At 51.2% G+C, this 16,428-nt stretch overlaps 3 protein-coding genes across 3 annotated transcripts; 2 read left to right on the forward strand and 1 right to left on the reverse strand.

Moving 5' to 3' along the window:
- Nucleotides 1-1,271: 1,271 nt before the first annotated feature.
- UHO2_07256 (uncharacterized protein) lies at nucleotides 1,272-2,318 on the forward strand (the record flags this gene model as incomplete). Its single annotated transcript, XM_041555072.1, has 1 exon — nucleotides 1,272-2,318. The coding sequence occupies one exon, from the start codon at nucleotides 1,272-1,274 to the stop codon at nucleotides 2,316-2,318; it is 1,047 nt and encodes a 348-aa protein (XP_041411006.1).
- A 2,693-nt stretch (nucleotides 2,319-5,011) lies between these two features.
- On the forward strand, nucleotides 5,012-10,996 carry UHO2_07257 (uncharacterized protein; the record flags this gene model as incomplete). The annotated part of the gene is made up of 1 exon (XM_041555073.1): nucleotides 5,012-10,996. One exon carries the CDS (start codon nucleotides 5,012-5,014, stop codon nucleotides 10,994-10,996), a length of 5,985 nt encoding a protein of 1,994 aa, XP_041411007.1.
- Nucleotides 10,997-11,664: 668 nt separating this feature from the next.
- Nucleotides 11,665-14,268, reverse strand: UHO2_07258 (uncharacterized protein; the record flags this gene model as incomplete). The annotated part of the gene is made up of 2 exons (XM_041555074.1): nucleotides 11,665-12,560; nucleotides 12,636-14,268. The coding sequence occupies 2 exons, from the start codon at nucleotides 14,266-14,268 to the stop codon at nucleotides 11,665-11,667; spliced, it is 2,529 nt and encodes an 842-aa protein (XP_041411008.1).
- Between the last annotated feature and the right edge of the window lie 2,160 nt (nucleotides 14,269-16,428).

Here is a 16,428-nt window from a genome sequence, read left to right on the forward strand (position 1 = left end):
ATGAGCGTTGCTCGTTGAGCTGGACCGGCGATGGTCATGATGGAGGTAGGTGAGCAAGATCAAGATGCGATATCCGCGCAATTTGGTGGCGAGGAAAGCAGAATTCCAAACCTTGGAAGTTTTGTCGGCCTAACAAACTCACACGCTTTGCAAAAATAACCAACACTTGTTGAAAAGTGAACAAGTTTTGGTCCCGATAACTGGCGATCGGGGAGAGTCTAAGTACGATGTCACTGCTGGTTTAGACAGAAACATGTATACTCCATTGACTAAAGTGAACATGGCGAGAAGCTAGAGTTCTCGGCCAAATATTGCTGAAAATGATGATCCAACGAGGCGGTGAAGAATGACGTGGAGCCAATCTGATCAAAGATCAGATAGGGCCAATTCACTTGAATTACCAATCCAATGGAAGATTAAGCCAAGTCAATCTAAGCAGAGATCAGGTGCAACACTGTCCCACTCATTGTCATGACAGATCATGAGATAGTAGTAATCCCACACTAGGCAAGTGCCACTCACATGTATATATACTTCATGGAGAGCACTAGGCTCTCACTGTGTTCACCAGTCAATTGAGTATATTTGTTTCTGTCTATAAACTAGCAGTGACATCATACTTAGACTCTCCCTGATTGCCAGTATCAGGACCCAAACATCTTCAAACTTCAACTTTCATCAGGTTATGAGCCCAATAAGCTGATATACTATCATTGCACTATCAGTAACATCAACAAAAGGTTTTGCCACTGATATGTCAGATCTGAACTATTTGAACTATGAAGACTTCATCAAAGCCATACAGAATCTTCTGCCATGATTGCCAAAGATCCTCCAAAACTGGTTCAATCAGGAAATCACAAACACTACCTATGGCACTCCTACTGCCCCAAAAGACAGCCTACTACTGAGGTTTGCCATGGAAGAAGGTACCAGGGAGCAAATCATCTCACCTCTATCCATCCTGATCAAGTGTACCAGTAACCTCTATCAAGCAATGCACAGCCTTGGTCCATTGTCATCATAACCGAAGCATTGATATTGATCGTGCCGAGCTACCCCTGAACGGAGTGTCCACAGAGGTCAGCCAAAACCTACGATAGTATATACAATGAACACCACCTGCTGTCACTGCACAACTTGATAGTCACCGATACCGAGACAATAGCTGTCGCACAGTTTGATAGTCACTGAGTATCTCGACAGACCGACCTGGGTTTCAGGCACGAGACCCCTGACACTTCAGTCCTCAGAAGCAACAATGGGAACAAATGATCTACAAAGACTGTTTGCTTGTACCTGGCCTTGTGACAAACCTTATTGGCACAAAATTGGTGACACATGCACAAGGAAAAGTGACTTTTGAGAAAGAAGTCATAACAGTACAGGATAAGGACAGACATGCAGTTGGTGTGCCAACAAGTGGAGATGGTTACCCTGCCATTGCCATGATGATATGGGATGACAGCATGCCAGAGCCCACTGTTTCCCTCACTTTCACATCCAGGATGGTGAATGCAACCCACTCCTACAGAATGTGTAATAAAGCAAACCTCTGGCACCAGCAATTGGGCCATGCCAGTCATGATGCCATCATGTGGACATGTACAGTGACCCTTTCACATGATATCCCATTGAATGCTGCCACTGAGCCTGAAACACCATGTGACATATGTGTGCATAGCAAAGCAACAGCAAAGAACACCGCTCACCCCAGGCGATTAGGGACACCACTTGAGTTAGTTTCAATGGATGTAATGGGCCCACTTCATGGCAATGTGAAATTTGTATACATACTCATCATACATGACACATTTTCAGGCATGATCTGGGTATGGGGTCTAACAAGCAAGAAGGAGGCATCTCAAGAAGCCACATGGTGGCTATCGGAGATGCACATCACCACACATAAGGAACTGTCAGAGGTGATCATTGACCAAGGAATCAAGGAGGTCTGGGTTGATCAAGGCAAGCTATGGTCAAAGGTCTTCCAAGACCTCTGCTCATCAATGGGTGTGAAGATAACAGCTTCACCCACCCAACATCATACTGACAATGCCTTCACTGAATGGGCCATCCAGACCATTCAGAAGATCATGCATAGCCTACTGTATGACTCCAGAATGGATGAGTGCTGGTGGCCCCATGCAATTGCACAGGCAGCATTCATTCACAACAGACTTGCAGGCAGTACTCATGGCAATGTGACTCCATATGAGCTCTTCTATACAGAACACCCAGAATTACATCACATATGGCATTTTGGTTGTGTGGCATATGACATACTCAGAGGGAGCACTCACTTGACATGGCTCTGAGATCATGCAGTTGTGAGTAAGCATCTCCACCCACGTGCTCTCCAGGGGAGGTATTTGGGTTTCTCCAATGCACCTTGTGCAATCAAAGGCCATAAGGTTTGGCTACCTGAGCTTGACCATGTCATCATTACCAGGGACATCTGTTTCTCGGAACTGGAACCATCGGACACAGCCATTCCTCCCCTACACACACCTGTCAACATCAGGGATCACAATCTCCTTCGATCTTACACCTGGCTCCCTCCCAATCCCACAACAAATGAGACAGATTTGGATGATGTTGTCCCTTCTTCACTAGAGCCATACTCTTGTCAATGACACTTGGCAACTCATGCAGAACCAGAAACCCTGAGCTTTGATCATGAGTGGGACCACATGATGACAGCCATCAAAGAGGCTGGGGAGATCATAATTGATCTCGATGCCATTGCCACCAATCTGAGAGCAGACCTGGATGCAATGACATCTGAAGGGGGGAACCATTTGCCAGACCTCACGAGCACTCTGAATAGTGAGCCCCTGCTCGAGACCCCTCGCAGTGATGCCATGGCAGAAATATATGATGATGTCTCCATACTTGAGACACCCCACACAGAGTTGCCCAGCCCCATCAACTACACAGCCTTCACCATGGCATGCTCTGATGAACAGGCACCCACCATCAGTGATCACCACTTAGATCGTATAGCATTTGCAACCACCATGATGGCTGGTGCCACTCTCATTGCAAGCAGACAGCAGATGCACAGTGCCAATGGCATCCTGCTAGAGCCACTCTCCCTCAATGAGGCCAAGACTTGCAATGACTGGTACAAATGGCAGGAAGCCATGGTCAGTGAGATGAACAGCATGTGCAAGATGAACATCTTTGAACTGGTCGACATTCTGAAGAATGGCAAACTAATCAGCATTTGATGGGTTTACAAACTCAAGCTCAATGCACAACGATGAGTGACAAGGTACAAAGCGTGACTTGTTGCACAAGGATATGCTCAATGTCAGGGTCTGGACTACGATCAGACATTCAGTCCGGTCGTCTGTCTGCAAACAGTCAGGATACTGCTCGCACACTCTTCATCGATCAAAGCGGGTACATCGAGGGTATCATAGTGAAGTTCAGAATGGACCAGGCTTGGGCAGCCTCGACACCAGTGATGGAGAATATCAACTCCCTCAAACCATGAGATGGGAGCATAGCAAGTGTGGAAGAGATACACCACTACACATCACTTGTAGGATCACTGCTGTGGATAGCTCAGGGCACAAGGCCAGACATCATGTTTGCAGTTGGCAGATGTGCATGGTTCATAGCAAACCCATCTGGAGAACACCTTGCATCTGCCAAGTGCATATTAAGGTATTTGAAAGGGATGACAGGAATTGGCCTCTCAACAAGGACATCAGGCAGTGAACCATTACTCTCAGGATGGGCAGACAGTGATTGGGCTGGATTGTGAGAATGTAGGAGGTTGACAACTGGTTATGTTTTCACAATTAATGGTTTCACATGCAGCTGGGCCTTGCAACTTCAACAGACAGTGGCAAACAGTTTGGTAGAAGCCAAATATGTAGCATTGGCAACAGCAGCCAGAGAACTATTATGGGCCTCGATGCTCTTGCAAGAACTGGATCAACCAGTGTTGAAGATGACAGGGATACATGTCAGTGCTGGAACATCAAATATCTATTCCCATGATGGAGAGCTGACCTTCAATCAAGACATACCAGTCCTACACAGCAACTCATCAGGCACTTGGGTTATAGTGAATGATCCTCAACACTTCAAGAGAACAAAGCATATCAACATAGCTCATTTCTTTCTACATGATGAAATCGCAAGCAAATGACTTGTGATTGCTCCTGTTCAGAGTTGTGAAAATCTGGCTGATGTCCTGATGAAGCCACTTGCTGTGCCAACACTCTCACACATCTGACAACTACTTGGATTGAACATTTCATTGGAGTATGTTGGATTGAGAGGGGGTGCTGAAAATGATGATCCAACGAGGTGGTGAAGAATGATGCAGAGCCAATCTGATTGAAGATCAGATAGGGCTGATTTGCTTGAATTACCAATCCAATGGAAGATTAAGCCAAGTCAATCTAAGGAGAGATTGGGTGCAACACTGTCCTGCTCATTGTCATGACAGATCATGAGATAGTAGTAATCCCACACTAGGCAAGTGCCACTCACATGTATATATACTTCATGGAGAGCACTCACTCACATGTATATATACTTCATGGAGAGCACTAGGCTCTCACTGTGTTCACCAGTCAATTGAGTATATTTGTTTCTGTCTATAAACTAGCAGTGACATCATACTTAGACTCTCCCTGATTGCCAGTATTGGGACCCAAACGTCTTCAAACTTCAACATTCATCAAATATATATACATCTCTGAGGCTGATAGCGAGTGTGGGTGCTATCTACTTAATGACGATGTCTGACAACGAGTGGGGACCAAGGTTGCATCCGATCCTTGGAGAGATCGTCTCTCCCTAATCCCCGATCAGATCTGCTTTGCCCGATCTCTCTCATATTGCCTTATGTCTGCTTACATCATCATGTTGGATTGTCTACTTTCAACAACACTTTGCTCCCTCTCGCCCCTCATCCAACCACCAATACCATCACAACCTATATCCAAGCTTTCTCCAGCTTGCTCCAGCTTGCTTTGCCAATAGTTCAATGTCGAGCCCTGTCGAGAGGCTTTCGAGCAACGATGGTGGGCGAGCTGGAGACAGCAGCACCTCTCTCAGCTCTCTACCATCGCGCTTAGCTCCGCCACCCACCATGAAACCCTCATCCTCTGCCGAGGTCCAGCTCGACCTCAGCTCAGCCTCTTCCGAACCACATGCCGCTGCTGCTGGCCCATCATCCTCTAGCACAATCCGACCAACGCCGCACGACACCTCTCGACCCAAATCAATCTTGCCTTCCAGCCTCCAGCCAGCCGCCGTCAGCCCTAAAGCTCGACCAAGGACCTCCATGGCCGAGTCCAGTCAGCTCTGGAAGACCAGTGCGGCAAAACGAGCAGAGAAAAGCTGGGCGCTGCAAACCGAGCGAGCACTGTATTCAGACGCCAAGTTCAAAAAGTACCTTTCCCTTGTCGAGAGGACGTTGGCTTCATTCGATAGCGTCAGCGAGTGGGCTGATTTCATCTCTTTCCTCGCAAGGCTGGGCAAAGCGATACACGCATATCCAACCTACAATGTCATCCCTCGCAAGTTGATCGTAGCCAAAAGGTTGGCACAATGCTTAAATCCCGCTTTGCCATCCGGTGTTCATCAGCGAGCACTGGATGTGTATCATCAAATTCTCAGCGTCATTGGGCCAGATGGCTTGCCGAGGGATTTGCAGGTCTGGACCAGTGGACTGCTGCCTTTCTTTCAGTATGCGTCGACATCAGTCAAACCGGCACTGTTGGCCATCTACGAATCCTTCTATCTGCCACTAGGACATGATTTGCGCCCACTGACGAAAGCGTTGCAGATGGCGCTCTTGCCAGGCTTGGAGGAAGAGACTAGCGAATACTACGAGAGAACGCTCAAGCTGCTAGATGGTATATCCCATGCTGTCACCCTGCCTTTCTTCCTCCAGAATCTCTGGCTGACGCTCATCACAACACCCTCGGTCAGGCTCGCGGCACTGAACTACTTGACACGCAGAATGCCAGCAGTGCAAGACGAGAAGGACCCAACGACGCTCGTCGGTAAAGATCTTGGCTTGATCGTTCGCGGTCTTGCCCATGCACTCGACGACAATCTGCTGCTCGTAAGGCGCAACACCCTCGAGATCCTCGTCACCCACCTTCAGATCGACAAACCGCTCTTTTCGACCTTCATCAAGCGGCCAGATCGCATCCTCCTCGTTCGTTCTGCGCTCAACGTCGTCCTTCGCAAAGACCTCTCGCTCAATCGTCGCCTGTATACTTGGCTTCTCGGTGCAGACGAGACTCCCGAGCGTCAGATCGCTTTCCTCAACAACAACGCACTCGACCTCGTCCGCAGCGCGCTCAACCAAGGTTTCCACGATGCCGACTTGGATACAGCAGATCGGCAGAAATCTTATCGAATCTTCATCTCGCTTCTTGACAAGTGGGAGATTGGACAGTCGTTGACGAGAGTGTTGGCGCTCGATGCTTTCCAAGCGATCAGCACCAAGGTGGCTAAAGGCCAGGAGGAGGATCTGATGACGACGGCAAAGATGCTGTTTGAGGTGGTTGATCCCTCTTTGCTCTATGGTCGCTTCCTTGAGGCCATCACGGAGCAATTCCAGGCAGAGAAGCAAGAGAGGGAGACAACAAAGGCAACAGAAGCGCATTCACCACTAGCGCTGCTCTGCTTCATCTTCAAAGCGTTTCATATTCACGATGACGAGACGAAGCAGATCCACGTTCCGCTGCTGTTTGCTGCTGTCTGTCAGCTCTTACAACAGCAATTGCAAAGTGGCCATGGGGACAAGGATGAGTCGGCCGTTCTGAGGGTGCTGGACGCGCTGGAGCTGCTGAAGCTCCTCGTCACGGTGATGCCTTCTCGCGTCTTTGTCCGCATCGCTTCCAGCGCAGCCGACGGCAAGGAAAAGACGCACGACTTGCTCCAACGAGCACGAAATTTCTACACCTCAAGCCAAACGGACAGCCAACAAGCAGCACGCAACTTTCTCAGCTTCCAAGATAGCGCTTCTGCTACAGCGCTTGTTCAACTCCTCGCAGATGTCTGTCTGCAAAGCGGTCGACAGGTCGGTAGTACCGCTACAGGAACCGAAACCTTTGTCCGCGCTCTGGACGTGTTCGCCGATGTCATGCGTGTCGCTGATGGGTCTGAAGCGCCTCAAGAGATTGCGCTCCTCCGTTCAACGCCCTCGCCTGATCAAGCCGTCGAAACGGACAAGTTGTCGTGGGACGCAACAGCATGGACTTGGCAGCTGCTTGCGCATCTTGACCGCATCTCAACCTTTGCAGAAGCGGAACGTATCGTCGAAGTCCTTATCTCATGCTGCATCTGTCGAGCACTTTCTCAACCTATCCGACTCGATCCTCCGCATATTCTCGATCGTATCGTCGCCTCCTTGCTGCGATATCTTGCACCTGCAATGTCGCCTTACCACGTTCGAGCAGTCGAGCTGCTTTGGGCTATACATAAAGTCACGCAGAGGTCTCGACTGGAGACCGCTATGACACAGCAGCTTAGTCGCGGTACCCACACCGCCCGCGCTGCAGGGCTGGTGGCGTTCGGTACCTTCTGGAGGCTGTCTGAGGACGTTTCGACCGACGAGCTAAGGACGCCGCTGTTGTTGGTCTTGGACAAGTTGCAGAGTCTCGACGCGCAAGAAAGACAGCAAGCCGAGGTATGGCTGAGGGCCAATCTGAGGTCCTACATCAAGGTCGTAGACCCGCTGCTGCACACGCTGGTGCAAAACAAACCTGCGGAGGTGCAATCGGCGACTGTGGATATAAACGGCATCATGGTTGGAATCACGCAGATCAACGAGCCTTTGAACGATCAACTGGTGTTGTGTTCATTGAGGACGCTGGCCGCTCTAGCAAGGTTTGGCGGGTCGAGCTTTGCCAAGTCTCTAGCGACGACCTCGCTCTCGGCATCCCTCAGTGGCGCGACCAAGCAGCTCATCCGAGCAGAAACCATCCAGGCCTCCGCGACGTACCTTGAGGTTCTGCTAGTCCAGTGCAGTCTCTGGATTGGAGCCTACCCTTCACCTCAGCTCAAAGCGGCGTGTGGATCTGCGTCAACCGCGTTACGAGCTGCCGCAGTGGAAGCTACGCTCTGCTTAATTCAGCGCAGTCCCTCGCCTCCCGAGCGCGCGGACGAGCTGGAGACACTTCTGATTGAGAATCTTCTGATCGCTGTCCACCAAGGTTGCACCACAGTGCAGAGCAAGATGCTGCACACCTTGCACACGGTGATTGCAGCCAAGACGAGTGCGTCGAGCTGCCCTGATCAGATGCAGCGTCGTTTCTCGAGCACCTCGCAATTGCCAGGTGTGCTTCATCAACGGGGAGATTCCACAGGCCGCAGTGAAGCGGACGGCAGCACCGTTTCGCCTCAGCTAACTGTCCAGACAAATGCTTCCACTGGCAAAAGATCGGCGCAGCAGAAGCAACCGCACCGTCTATTGCTGCCTTTGCTCCAGCGTGGATTGAGCACCCCTTCTAACAGGTTGATCCTGCAGCACTGGTCGGACTTCATTCTTATGACCGCGCCGCTGTATCGCAGTGCAGTGTACAACTTTCTGTTCCCGCTCAACCAAACTGTCTGCGACTTGCTCGGCAAGGCTATGGTGGAGGTGGGAGGGAGCTATGTTCCCGGAGCAAGCCGGCCTACATTTGGTGCGGAACTGGTGATTGAGTCGCACGATACGGAATGCTCGTTCCTCGAGTCGGATCTGTTGTTGCTCATCAACTTGGCGGAGCGGTCTTTGATGCTTGCGACTGGCAGCGGTGCCAGCGAACATGCTAATGTGGCAGCTGGTAGGGGCGAGGCATCAGCAGCAGCAGACAGTGCAGCTGCGGGACCACTGTCACCAACAATCAATGAAAAGTCAGGCCAGCAAGACAGCAGTGCTTCAGGATTGCTCGGTTACGTGTCGAATGTCTTTTCCTCTGACGGCGGAGCTGGGGCAGAGAAGACGGAGACGAGTAGCGAGAGGCGCAATTGCAACCTTTTGCTGACTGTGCGGACGCTGCACGGCGTATGGACGCTGTGTGGGATGGAGCTGTCAGCGACAGACGCCAAGTCGCTGTCGCTCGACGCCATCAAGTCCAAGGTGCAGCTTCGTTGCCGTCGTACCTTGGAGCGCATCTATCGCGCACATCCAGCAGAGACGGTCGAGTCGCTGCTTGATTGCTGGCAGTCTAGTGTCCGCGCCAGCCGCAAGACGCGTGACGAGCATGCTGCACAAGCGGTGATCGAGATTCTTGAGATCGTCACACCTTCTGCGCAGATCCTTGTCACTTTCCTCTGTGACGTTCTCGGCGCACGCATTGGGCGTTCTGACTCGGAGCGAGCCAAGAAGACGGCGCATGCGCAGAACTCGAACAAGGCAACGAGCGTATCGGAGGCGACCTTGTTCTCCTTCTTTGACGCGGTCTTGGCTGGTATGGAAGCAGCCGAAGCAACGCAAGTCTGGCCGGTGGTCATCGTATTCGTCAAGGACTTTGTCGCCAACAGTCTCGCCCGCAAGGTGCATGTGTACCCCATGTTACGCATCTTGACAGGCCTTGCTGAGAAGATCTGCCTGACAGCTGCGATCGAGGATAGAAGGACGAAGCGAGATTTGCAGGATAACTTTGTCAAGTTGATCGACTCGTGCATCCTCATCTCCGGAAGATCATTCGATCAGTCGACATGGATCAGGAGGTCCGGGAGGGACAATGGAGAGGAGCTGGACAAGGAAGCTGCTGAGTTTGCGGCCGAGCTGCTATCATTGGAAGACGAGAAGCTCAGTGTGAATGTCGATGGGAACTCAGCAAACGGAGTGATCGACGCGATCAATCATTTCCTGGCTACTCGTGGGTTGCCTGCATTGCGGAAGATGGAGATGGATACGGACCGGGTGCAAGCGATTGTGGCGAATGCGGTCTACTACATAGTGGCGCCTGCCACTCGAACGAGATCTGCTACGCTAGAGGTGGAGTCTAGCGTGTTGGCAATGCTGTCAGAGTTGGTGCGTATGCCAGGTTCAGTCAAAGCATGGCGCAGCACGGTCGCTGATCTCTTCAACGATGCACGGTTCTTCAGCATCCGCCTGGATCAAGCAGAGCGGTTGAAGCCGATCATGCTCGCTCTGATGAGCCAAGACAAGGAAAGACTGATGGACCTCCTGGCTCGTGTCTCGGCCTCTGCTGCGGCTGCCAACATCTTTGCCAATCGCGAACTGGAAATGCTCTCGCGTGCACTCAACCTTCGGCGACTCTCTTTCACGCTCTTCTCTAGCGAGCAGGACGGCTTCTTGACGCAGCTACCGCTGATTCAAGAGAAGCTGGTGGATCTGCTGAGGTCGCAGGTGAGCGAAGTGCTGCATGCGGAAGTCTATCTGTGTCTCAGGGTGGTGCTGGTCAGGTTCTCGGCGAGGAATTTGACCAGTTTCTGGCCGGTGCTGATGACCGAGTTGATGCGACTGTACGATACTGTTGCGGCCGAACCGGATAGTATGGTGGGCAGTGCTGATGGGAGGGGGTTGCTGCTGTCGACACTAAAGTTGTTGGATCTTTTGGTACTGCTGCAGCCAGAAGATTTCCAGATCAACGAGTGGCTGTTCATCACCGATACGATTGATGCAGTGTATCCGTCGGACGATTTCCAGCCGGAAACGCTACTGGATGGGCTCTCGGCCACGTTGCAAAAGGAGAGCTCCAAGCACTCGCACCAGCACCAGCAGCAGCAGCAGCAGCAGCAGCAGCACGGACAGGCTTCCGAGCCAGGGAAGATAGGCAAGCGCAGGCTGCAGCTTGGCAGAATGCGCACGATCGAATCAGTGGGAGAGCTCGTGCCGTTCCTGAACAGCGTCTCGCAGAACGCATTCGAGAGCAATTACGGAGACCAAGAGGTGGATCTGGATGATGTAGATGCTTGTCTGTTGGCAGATATGTTTGACAGTGGTGACACGTCCGTGGCGGTGGTGGAAGAGATGGCTTCCGGCGGCATGAACGCTTGAGCTGGTAATGAGACATTTAGTTGGCATTGAAAGCGACGTGCAGAAGCGAGTCTGATGTGCAAGTTTGCGTGGTAGAAGTGAATCGTGTACAGTGAGTTGCTGGCATACCGACACCAGAAGTGGACAATGAGATTGGCAGAAGCAATGAAGAGTTGAGCGCGATGGCGTGCAGGGAGCAGAAAGAGGAGCATAAGTAGAGCCACCACTGTCAGAGCATGGTATAAGGACGACGGTGGCAAAAAAGGACGACGGTGGTAAAAAAGGACGACGGTGGTAAAAAAGGACGACGAGGGATCTAGTTGATCAGCTGAGGATTTGCACCGCAAAAGAGATGTCTTGTCTCGTCTCGCATCAGCTCAGTGGAATCGAGGGGCGTAAGTAGAAGCAGAGACGCTCAGCTTCCAAAACTCAGTTGAAGTCATTCGTCAGTGCGTTGGAGTTGAGGCGTCTTGTTGATGATGATGGTAAGAGACAGAGAGCGAGAGAGCGAGGAGTCTATATATATACAAAAGAAGAGCGGCAGAGAGCCGCATTGACTGCGGAACATAACAAAGCATTTGCCTTGAGTAGGTTGTGACACATGTGGTCCGTGCTAAGATGTTTGGGCCTTTTACTCGGCCGTAAGCACTACCTTCACTGTCTCTACACTTTGTGTGGCTTTATCTACTTCAACTCCCCCCCTCAACAGCATATGTACGCTGTTCATTATGCTGTTGTTTCAAGGTGTGACCTCCGTTCTTCAACACTGTTGCATAGCTCGGGGACCCCGTTTCGTACACTGCTGCCGGTATTTGCAGGTGTAGCCCAGATCTTGCTTGCTGCATTGCCTGTCTCCCAATGGGCTTTGTGAGTACGTCTGCCAAGTTTCTTGTGGTGTCTACATACTTGATCTGCACCCTTCCCTCTTGGACGTTGTTACGGACGAAGTGATACTTGGTGTCGATGTGCTTAAGCTTCCAGTGCTGTGCTGGGTCCTTACTAACCTGTATGCAACCAGTGTTGTCCGAGTAGACCGTCGGTGTGTCTGTGGCAATGCCAATTGAGCGTAGCAGCTGCTTGAGGAAGAGCACCTCACATGTTGCTTCCGTGGCTGCAATGAACTCTGCCTCAACAGTGGACAATGACACGCATTTTTGTGTCGCTGACTTCCAGGCTACTGGATTCCCGTACACTAATGCCACTGACCCCGATGTGCTCCTTCTCTGTATGGTGGCATCGCTTGCCCAGTTTGCATCGCTGTGTGCAACCAGTGGCTCTTGCGACTCACTTGCTCTATAAACCAATCCAACCTGCCTTGTGCTTTCGAGGTAGCGTAAGACCCTTTGTGCTGCTTGATAATGCTCCTGTGATGGTTCACGCATGTGCCTAGTGAGGACACCCACAGTGAGACTAAGGTCGGGCCGGGTGCTGTTGGCAACCCAGAGCAGCTTGCCAACAATCACCGGATACTCCCTCTGTTGTGCTGCGCTTGCAACAAGGGTTCCCTCCAGTATGCTCTGCATTGGAACCATGGTCGGCTTCATACGTTTGTCCAGGTGCTTTGCCAGCACTTGGTCAATGTACCCTGACTGACCAATTGTCATGGTGCGCATCGCACGGTCTCGACTGATTTTGATGCCCAAGAAGTGAGAGACCTCACCGCTATCTTCCATCTTCCATCTCTGACCAATCTGCTTCTTAACCTTTAGGACCGTTTCCAGCCGTGGTGCTATGACTAATGTATCATCGACGTAGATGACCACAATGGCCATATCTTCACCCTGTCCCTTGGTGTAGATGCAGGGAGTGCACTCTACCTGGAAGAATCCCATGCATCGCAAAGACCTGTCGAACTCCTGATTCCATTCTCGCCCAGACTGCTTTAGGCCATATAGACCCTTGACTACCTTGTACACCTTGCCGGGTGCTACTCCTGATCCTTCTGGCGGCTTCATGTAGATTGCTTCCTTTAACGTGGAGTTCAAGTAAGCCATAGTGATGTCCAGAGCATGTACCTCCCAGTTGTTCTGCACCGCTAGTGCTAAGATGGCTCTGATCGCTCTGAGGGGTGCTACTGGAGAGAAGGTTTCTTGGTAGTCGATCCCCTCTCTCTGTGTGAAGCCCCTTGCGACCAGTCGCGCCTTGTGCTTAACAGGTACGCCATCAGCGTCAAGCTTCAGCCGAAGCACAACCTTAGAGTCCACAAGTGGTACTCCTGGTGGTTGGTGCACCACCTCCCAAGTCCCCATTGTCTCAAGTCCTTCTAGCTCCTTTCGTATTGCCTCCTTCCAGAGCTGGGCGTCCTCACCATTCATTGCTTCCCCAAGTGTTGGGTCCAGGTTCAGTATTGCTGTGTTGGCGGCGCCTACTGTGCTGTCTACGGCTGGTAGGAGATCCTCCACTGCAGCCTCTGATTTGGTCTCCTCCTCCACTGTGGCTGGTGTGACACCCTCCTCCTCAACCTCCGCGGTCACCACGGGCCTGACTGCCTCTTGTTGGCGATCACTCCATCCCTTGTCCTCATGGAACGTTGCTGAGTTGCTCCATTGAATTGACGCAGGCTGGTCCGGGTTGCAAAACTTCCATGCTTTGTGTTCGTCGTCATACCCAATCATGATGGCTGGCTTTGCTCTAGCCCCGTACTTGCCCTGCTGGTCCTTCTGTTGAATATGAACCCATGCCAAGCATCCGAAGACTCGCAGCTGCTGGGCCAGCTTGTGCGCAGTGGTTCCATAAAAGGCCTCATGGGGAATGGTTTTGGTGGCTGACGGGGTAAGGTTCATCACGTGTGCTGCTGCTGTGATTGCGTATGGCCACAACTCTCTGGGGCAAGCTCGACCAATCAGCATCGAGCGCATCTTTTCTTGGACCGACCTGATTGCTCTCTCCGCCCGTCCATTTTGGACGCTGATCCCCGGGATGCTCTTTTGCCACTTGAAACCCTCTTGTGTTTGCCAGTCTTCGGCTGCTATGCTGCACCATTCTCCTCCATTGTCGCTGCAGAGTGTTTTGAGTTTCCTGTCCGTTGCCCATTCCATCCTGGCTATCCACCTTCTCAGCGCCGTGAGTGCGGTGCTCTTTGTGCAGAGTGGTTCCACGTAGATCAGAGAGGAGAAGTCGTCCACAGCAACTAGTGCATAGTGGTAGTTGGCATGTCCTTTGAAATCTGTCATCAGGTCTACATGTACCAGCTCTAATGGTGCCTCCATTCTTTCCGACTCTGATTGGCCCATCCGTGCTCGAGTCTGTTTTCCTTGACTGCACGCATTACAGTGCTTCGACTCATGTTCCATTTTCTCGTCGGTACCTAGGTAATGGGCCCGGATTTGTCTCATTTTGTCTCGTCCTGGGTGTCCGAACCTCTCATGCCATAGGTAGCTGTCTCGATGCTTCGTGTCCTTATTGCCCTCCGGGGCATTATCTAGTTTTCCTGTGTTCTGGTTGTCTGCTGGGACATCATCTCGTGTTTCCTCCAGTTCCAAAGCCAGTGCTTGCCCTCGCACTTTGAAGTGACCCTGTCTTCTGTCCCTTTTGAATTGTACTTGGGTACCATCGTTCTGCTTTATGGTAGTTCCAAATTCGTCAAAGATTACTCATGCACCATTCTTGATCAAGCCTTGTACGGACAATAAATTAGCATTCAGTTTCAGTACATAAAGCACATCCAATAGTTGGATGGTGGCCTCACCGACCCGAAGGGAGGCATCTCCTATAGCCTTCACCTGAAGCTTTTCGTCCCCAGCTGTACTGATTTGGCCGACCTTGTTCATCGAGGTGAGCAGCATTCTCTCATCATTTACCATATGATGGGTTGCACCTGAATCGATGATCCAGGTGTCGCATGCTGATCGCTCGCCCCTGTCGACTGCTAGAAAGGTGCACCTGAGTTCCTAGTGATTCACCTCTTGTGTCGTATGAGCAACAGGTTCGCTTGTGCCTGGTGTGTTCGTGCAATTTCGAGCAATGTGATTCGGTTCTCCACAAGCGTAGCACTTTGGAGGGGCCAAGGGATTGCAAGGGTCGCGCCTGCCCCTGGGTCCTTGCCCCACCTGGTTGGCACTCCCCTGTTCCGCGCTTGTGGCGACCCTTGCTGCTCCTCTAATGCGGCCAGTGATCTCACCATCCTGCTGTTTCTTGGCAAGTGCATGGTAGGCTTCGTCATACTTACAGTCTGGTCTGGCCGTCTTCAGCGCATCGACGGTGTTGGCATAGAACCAATCTTGAGCCGTGCAGTGATAGAGAGTTGATTTCTTGAGGTCCTTGTCGAAACGCTTTCCAAGGCGTGCCGCATCGTTCCAGATCGAATCAAGTTCCTTGCCTAGCCTGACAACATCTCGATTGTGCAAGCGCACTGTGTGGATACGATCCTGCAGTCCTGCTCGCTTTACAGCATCATTTAGTGTTAGTGCCTTCTTGAGTTTGGCATAGAGTGTGCTGCCAAGTTGAACTTCTTCATCCACCCCTCTGACGGTATAGGTGTCGATGCGGCTATCCGGGCTGTTATTGCAGCAGGCGTGGATGAGGCCCACGAGTGCCTTGTCTAGGTCTTCATCATATTCCTCGCTCCCAGGTACAACGGTACCATACAGGATTTCCTTCGCATTGTGCACTCTCTGGAGGCAGTCGATAAAGGTGGGTTCCCAGGTGTGCCAATTGCTATCACTGAGCTTCTTGATGTGAGCAATGGAGCTCGATATGTCCTTGGGGATCTTTTCGGTCTCCCCGCATGGAGCTTGGTTGCTAATGTTGACCAGACCCATGGCCCGTACTATTGCTTCCTCTGCCAATAGTGCTGGGTTTGCCAGCTGGAGGATCCTGACTACCTGCGTGAGCCATCCTTCCTCCTGTCCATTTCCTGTTGTTTGATCATCATCCCCCCTTCCCGTCTGTCCTGCTCTTGTCGATGGCGGCATTGCGTTGAGTTTCAGACTCTTAATCAGTTGAAGTCATTCGTCAGTGCATTGGAGTTGAGGCGTCTTGTTGATGATGATGGTAAGAGACAGAGAGCGAGAGAGCGAGGAGTCTATATATATACAAAAGAAGAGCGGCAGAGAGCCGCATTGACTGCGGAACATAACAAAGCATTTGCCTTGAGTAGGTTGTGACACATGTGGTCCGTGCTAAGATGTTCGGGCCTTTTACTCGGCCGTAAGCACTACCTTCACTGTCTCTACGCTTTGTGTGGCTTTATCTACTTCAACTAACTCATCTTGGCGGGTATTTCTTTTTCTTTTTTCTTTTTTTCTTTTTTTCTTTTTTTCTTTTTTTCTTTTTTCTTTTTTCTTTTTTCTTTTATTCGTCTGTCTCACTTTGGGCGTATGAACAAAAAGGTCGGCAAACCGGAACCGAGCCAAAAAGGCCTAACCTGAGCTCGGCAAGTATCGCTGTCTTTTTGCGGCAGCAGGTGAGAAGACAACAGTCATCGATCGGCACCCATCCGATCCACCGCCTGT

This window comes from Ustilago hordei (genome assembly GCF_900519145.1).
Source record: "Ustilago hordei strain Uho2 genome assembly, contig: UHO2_contig_25, whole genome shotgun sequence".
Classification (NCBI taxonomy): Eukaryota; Fungi; Basidiomycota; class Ustilaginomycetes; order Ustilaginales; family Ustilaginaceae; genus Ustilago; species Ustilago hordei.